The following is a 6,885-nucleotide window of genomic DNA, read 5'->3' on the forward strand; positions in this document are numbered from 1 at the left end:
ACTGATTTCTATTGAAAAAGAAAGTTCTCAACCAGGTATATTTAAGACAAAGTCTTTATCCCTTTGAAGATTAACTGGAGAAAAGTCCGATTCTCTCCTGTATAATGCAGTCCAGTGAACTTCTAAGTCTGGTGAACTTTAAATGGCATTTTTTCCAAACTTTATATCTACTTCCCAAACAGATTTTACCTCAGTATTAATGTCAAAGAATAAAGTATTTACATTGTTTGACTTGGAACTAATATCCATGATGTAACAAATTATTAACAATTCTGATATTTGCACTGTATACACTCAGATATGCCCACCAAAACCAATCTGTTGATGGCTTTAAAAAATATATTAAGATGCCAAATAAATCTATTTTATTATGAAGACTTTGATTAAGAATATATTTTTATTAGACATTATGGTAACAAATCATTACCCTATATATAGTTGATTTATTCAGTGCATTTTTTTAAAAAAGTAACTGAATCCCATTGTAGCTGTTCTTGAAGGAAAAAACCAATCATTTCTCCAGTTGTTGAGGAGTACTAAAAGCCTCGTACACATTAGCAGCAAAGTCTTTCACTTGCTCCATCATTAACAGATCCTGAACAAAATGACTAGGCGTTTCACTGCAAACTGAATGGATCTGTCCATTTATTATGGGAATTATCTTAGCTAAAGGCAGGCTGACACTGGAAAGACTGTTCATGGAGCTACCATGCTGCAGGTCTTGTTCAGTAGGTCGAAAGAACTCCGCCATGTTGTCTAGCAGTCTGCTGAACCCTCGGTTTAGACAGGTATTCAAAACTGTACTAAAATCTGGACTTTCCAACATGTCTCTAGTTTCATTGAGTAATTTAATAGTGGTAACATCTCTAGGAGAAAGTCCGCAGGCCTGAACTGCTAATGGAGTTTCTTCATCTGGCATCATATAATGGCATAATAAAGATTTGGATCCATCGTTATTAATCCAAGAAGATTTATGCTGCTCAACGAGATCTCTGATTTCTTTTAGTTTTTGCTCCAAGTCCAAAAGGGACAAAGAATGTTTAAGAGAAACACTTCCTAAAATCTTTTGCACAGCCTGTTTAATGACAGTGATCAATTCTGTCAGGCCATCTCCAAGGAGGTGCTGAATACTTGATAAATACTGCTGTTGGACATCTGGGGGGGCAAGAACTGTGGTGCCATTTTTGCCAACTGCTGCATTATCCAAATAAATATATCCACCGATTATGTTTAACTGGACTCGCAAAAGAACCACCAGCATGCAAGTACTGTATACAGCTACGATACTTCTTGTGAAACTTATTATCTTCAGATCCTCCCATATTTCTAGCTTGTTTGAAGGCCTGGTTTTCAGCAGAGCTGTAAGGCTCTCAGAGTTGAGCTGCTGCATCAAGGCCTCTCTCAGTGTTGGGAGCATGGACAGCACTGTCATGTTGCAAGTCCTCTGGTTACTTTCAAAATGATACTGTCGTCCTGCTTGGGCAATGTATTCTGCAGCCTCCCTTTCTTGTATTTCTCTGATTTTCTTCTGTCCATATTTCCCCAGGATATATACTCCTCCGAGGACCGTGCCCAGGAAGATGCATTTCTTTTTGTGACGTTTCAGAAAATTCCACGTAGATCTAAGCATTTTCAGGCCCCCGGGGTGCGGGCTGTCTAGAGGGAAGGGATGATGGTCCACCAGGAAACCCTTTTTTTGTCGCCTGGCACGGACGACCGGGCTGGACAGCCGAGTCCTGCTCGGTGCTCTCCAGAAATCCGAAGATGGACATCTTATGAACACATAGCAGACATAGAATCTGTCAGTTCCTTGACCTTGGACTTCCCCAGCTTCCAGAACTGGGAGCAATAAATGTCTATGGTCTGTTGTTTGTAAGTCACCCAGTATTTATGACAATATTACACTTTGATTTCAGGTAAACAATGGATACATTTTTAGTATGTCTTATGTGCTATCAGGGGTATAATTATACTGAAAAAATTGTGGTTTATCTGAAAATCAAATTTAACCTGGCATCCCGTATTCTATCTGGCACCCTGAACTGTGATTGGAAATAAGGGCGAACTAATTAGGCCGCTGGGAATGATTACCGAGGCCTGGATTATGTGTGTCTCTGGGCTGGAGAAGGCAGATCTGTGAACCTTTAACCTTTAACCTACGTAATCTGGGAATGGTTTGCATCCCATCATCCCCTTGGGCACCGTATACGGCTGACTGTGAGGATGGTGGGGGAGAAACGTGACCCTAAGAGGTTAAGGGGATGACCACGACCCCGGGGTCTGTCCCCTGAGGTGAAAAGCCCCCTGGCCTTCGAGGCAGTGAGAGTAAGAAGTTTCCCAGGTGGTGATAACAGGAGGAGCAGCAGCAGCAGCCACCGTTGGCGGAAAGATCTGGGGCCTGCATGTCATCACAGAGCCGACAGTCAAAAGTGGAAAGTTTTAGTCACACTCTTTTCTTTGGCTGCCATCTGTGTAACAAAGGGGAAATTGTGCTGCAGAGGGGCCCAGCTGACCCGCCACTTCCCCAGAGAGCTGGGGCCCTGCTGGCCTGAGGCCCCACAGCCGCCAGTGAGCTAAGCTTGGGCCCTGACCACGGTAGATCACAGATACTACCTCATTTAGTACAGTAACAACTTGATGGGGTAGGTAGGACCCCATTTGACAGATGAGGAAACTGAGGCCCACAAAATCTGGAGGCAGCAGATCCAGCATCCAGACCCAGGCAGAGTGACAGCTGAGCTGTAGCTCTCAGTGACTAATACATGCCTTGGAACTGTTCAAACATGAAAGTGTTAGTCGCTCAATCGTGTCTGACTCTTTGCGACCCCATGGAGTAGCTCTCCAGTCTCCTCTGTCCATAGGATTTCCCAGGCAAGAACACTGGAGTGGGCTGCCATTTCCTCCTCCAGGGGATCTTCCTGACCCAGGGATTGAACCCGAGTCTCCTGCTTTGCAGGCAGATTCTTTATCATCTGAGCCAACAGGGAAGCCAGAAGTGCTCAGGGAACCATCAAATAGGGTGTATAAAGGGCCCAACAGAAGTTCAATTCCAGATGGAGTCTGGAGGCATCCATTCTTGATACCACCATCCTTTTAGCATTCCTGTTATCCTGTGCCCTGAAATTAGCCATCCCTGGAGTGCTGCTGACGGCGGGGTGGCCAGGTTGGTCCAGCTTCTCTCTGAGGACAACTGGGTGACTAAGATCGACTCTGCAATCCTCTGATCCTCACCATGACTGCAGTCACCCCTGTGCCTCCAACCTTCAGACCAAGAGTCCATGGCACAACTAGAAGTAGCTGCCAGGTTCCCTGAAGACAAGTCTGCAGCAGAAAAGGCACGGAGCAAATACACTAACTCCCATCACACAAGCTCCAGGCAGGAAAAAATCCCCCCTCTGCATTTCAGGGTTTATCAGAGCTGACCTGGGGTGCTGGCATTGCTTTTTGTTTTTATTAGTGCTTGGATAAGATCTGAGTTCAGATGCTATGCTGGGCAGCTAAAATAGGGTCCCCCAATATCGCCTCTCTATTTATAACCAGCCATAGTGAAATCCTGACTTGGGGGTTCTGAGTTCCCTGTGTTCTGGGCAACATGGTGGAAAGGATGGGCTGGCCCCCTGTAAGAGATGCTGCTGACACCCCTTCCTGTTCCCTCGGTGGGCAGGTTCAGGCTGTCTCCCAGCTGCCAGTGTCTGCATATTTTAGCCCAATAGCTTTCTAGAAACTGTGCCACCACCCTGCTGGTGTGCCCAAAGGAATTACCCCCACCCCAAAACACCCCCTCAACCAGTGACGACCAGGAGTTAGTGTACAAATAGTGCAAATCCATGGAATGGCGGCGGGGATAACTCAGAGGTCTGTGTTCCATATCAGTGCTACTCAAAGTGTGGTCCTCGGACCTGACCAGTGACAAGCAGAGAAGTGTTTATTACTCATTCCCTTGGAGATAAGTCCACAAAGAGAGAGGGCAGCCCTTGTTTAAGGACTTTTAGGGTAATTTGACATTGCTGTGATATTTGTGTTGTACTTTACAGAACTATCTATCTACAAAGGGTTGATACCACCCCCCTAAAACCTGACCTTGACTCTTGAGAGTCTTCTTTGCTAGTTACCCCAATGGGATGAAGCCCCAGTTGCCTGCAGTGCCAGTTGGCTTGATAACACATCCATTATTGGCTTCCCTTTGCCATCTCCCTTCTCTACCCAACCCCACCAGTGCTTCCTGCATTTTCCAAATAAATGACTCGTTGGCACTCCTGTCTTTGTCTCAGGGTTGGCTTCTGGGACCACCCAAACTCGGTCACACGCCCTCAGATAAGGCAACCCACATGGACATCTGCTGCTCAGGGCATGCCCCTGGGAGCTCCTTGACACTTACCCCAAGGAGTTAAGTAGCCCATTAAGAATGACAACGTTATCTGCCCCCCTCTATACATTTCCTCCTGCTTCCATGGCTAAGGCCAAGGTCATTGCCCTCACTGCCCTTTGCTTCTGTGGAGTCATGCAGACTGACCATGGCTGATGGAAGCCTCGTTTTCAGGCACTAGGCTACAAAAAATGGCTGATACTCTAATAGTGAACACCCTCCACTTCACCTCCAAGGCTGGTTCTTCCAGAGCCAGGGCAGCCTCGAGAGAAAGGTCCGGGGCAGTAATTTCTAGGCCAGAATGGCAAGTCAGGAAAAACCTGTTCTTTTTTTCTGAAGCCATCTCTGCATGCACATGGAATGCTTTTGTTCAGAGTGCCCGGGTACGGTCTTTTATGCCCCGAATCATTTCCATGTGGCTCAAGGCCTCCCTGGACTCCAGCGCTCTGATTCCTCTGCCTGTTCGATGGCATGCTCTATCTGGGCCTTGTTCCTTATAGCTGTTTGTGGATTTCTCCATCTGCCTGCTCAGGCTGAAAGAGGCCCCGCTGTTCATAAAAACCCTGCAGTTCTAAATCATCTCTCTCTCAACTCAGGTTCCCAGGACTCCCAGAGCCCAGGATTAAAAGCACCTTGAAATCTCATTTTTACTGCTCCATCTAGCAACTTCTTTCTGTATGGCTTTCTGGTGTGTCTGTGCAGGCACTTTGGACAACCCTGTTGACCATCAGACAGGTTAGTTGCGGGAATATGCACCCTGGCACCTGTGGAACGTGTTCAGTTCTGGGGTTGAGGGTGGCTGGTATGAATAGACACACATTTAGAAATCCCTCGACGAGGACTTCCCTGGTGGCCCAGGAGATAAGAATCTGCCTGCCGATGCAGGGGACATGGGTTCAATCTCTGGTCTGGGAAGATCCCACAAGCCACAGAGCAACAAAGCCCATGTGCTCCAACTATTGAGCCACAATTATCGAACCCGTGAGCCAAAACTACTGAAGCCCATGCGCCTAGAGCCTGTGCCCCACGACCAGAGAAGCCACTGCTATGAGAAGCCTGAACACTGCAATGAAGAGTAGCCCCTGCTCACTTCAACTAGAGAAAGTCCTCGCAAAGCAATGAAGCCTCAGTGCAGCCAAAAATAAATAATTTTTAAAAAAGATAGAAATCCCTCGACAGGGTTGCAGGTGAGTCGAGCACCTTGTTGTGGATCATGGGCTGTAGCTATTTCAGGCTGGCTGGGGAGAAGTCACGGTGATAAGGAAGAGCTACTGAGAGCCCAGCCAGGATGCTGGGGGGAGGCGGACTCTGCAGTTGAGTGTCTTGATTCAAATGTTGACTTTGCCCCTTGTTACCAGTTTGGTCCTGGCAAGTAATCTCATTTTTGTGGCTTCATGTTGTGAAAGGGTAATAATAATAGCACCTACATTATGGGATTGTTTGGAGGATTTGATGAGTTAGTATGAGTGAAATGTTATGCCTCATAGTCTCAGCTATACTACTAGTACTAGTATTACGACTCCTCTACCACCCTGTGATTTTAAGTAGAATTCACAGAGAGAAAATAGGAGTTAAAGTAGGCGGCAGTGATCAGAGAAGTCTTCCTGGAAGAGAAGGCTTGGATTAAGTGTGGAAGGATAGGAAAGAGGATATGAATTGTGGTCTGAAAGCAGACTGACAGGATGTGTTTTCCAAAGGTGGCAGCCAACAACATCTCCTAACCCACAGGCTCTTCCACAATATGACCTTAACACTCCTTTCACTGAGATGTGAGGTCTATGTACCTTTGAATATGGGATGGGAGGCTTGTGACTGATGCAATCAATGGAGTACAGTGGAAGTGATACTGGGTGACTTCTGAGGTTGAATCATAAAAGGCAGTGCAGGGACTTCCCTAGTGGTCAGGTGGTTAAGACTCTGCACTCCCAAAGCAACGGGCCCAAGTTCAATACCTGGTCAGGGAACTAGATCCCACATGCTGCAACTAAGAGTTCACATGCCACAACTAAAAATTCCACATGCTGCAACAAAAATCAAAGATTGCACATGCCACAATTAAGACTCAGCACAGCCAAATAAACGAATAAAAATACATATTTAAAAAATTCTTTAAAAAAAGGCAATACAGCTTCTACCTTCTCACCAAATCACTTGTACTTGAAGCCCTGAATTGGCGTATAAAAAGTCTGACTACACTGAGGCTACCATGCTATAAAGAAGCCAAATTAACTTGATATCTGGTAGGCATCTGGTTGGAAGTCTTTGAGTCTTCCCAGCCCAAGTGCCAGCCAGGTGAGTGAAGGAAACTTCAGGTGATTCCCAATTCCATCCTCCGGCTGCAAGTCACCCCAAGCCTTTGAACCTTCCCAGCCGAGGCTTTTACATCCTGGAGCAGAAGCAAATCAATCCTCGCCATACCCTGACTGAATTCCTGACCCACAGAATCCATGAACATAATAAAACAGTTGTTGTTTTAAGCTACTAAATTTGGAGCACTATGTCATGTAGCAGTACTACCT

At 46.1% G+C, this 6,885-nt stretch overlaps 1 protein-coding gene across 1 annotated transcript; it reads right to left on the minus strand.

The window, feature by feature from the left end:
- Window positions 1–370: 370 nt before the first annotated feature.
- LOC122690757 (peroxisomal biogenesis factor 3-like) lies at window positions 371–1,753 on the minus strand. The gene has a single exon (XM_043897687.1). The coding sequence runs from the start codon at window positions 1,628–1,630 to the stop codon at window positions 512–514; it is 1,119 nt and encodes a 372-aa protein (XP_043753622.1). The 5' UTR covers window positions 1,631–1,753; the 3' UTR covers window positions 371–511.
- Window positions 1,754–6,885: the final 5,132 nt, after the last annotated feature.

This window comes from Cervus elaphus, chromosome X (assembly GCF_910594005.1).
Source record: "Cervus elaphus chromosome X, mCerEla1.1, whole genome shotgun sequence".
Classification (NCBI taxonomy): domain Eukaryota; kingdom Metazoa; phylum Chordata; class Mammalia; order Artiodactyla; family Cervidae; genus Cervus; species Cervus elaphus.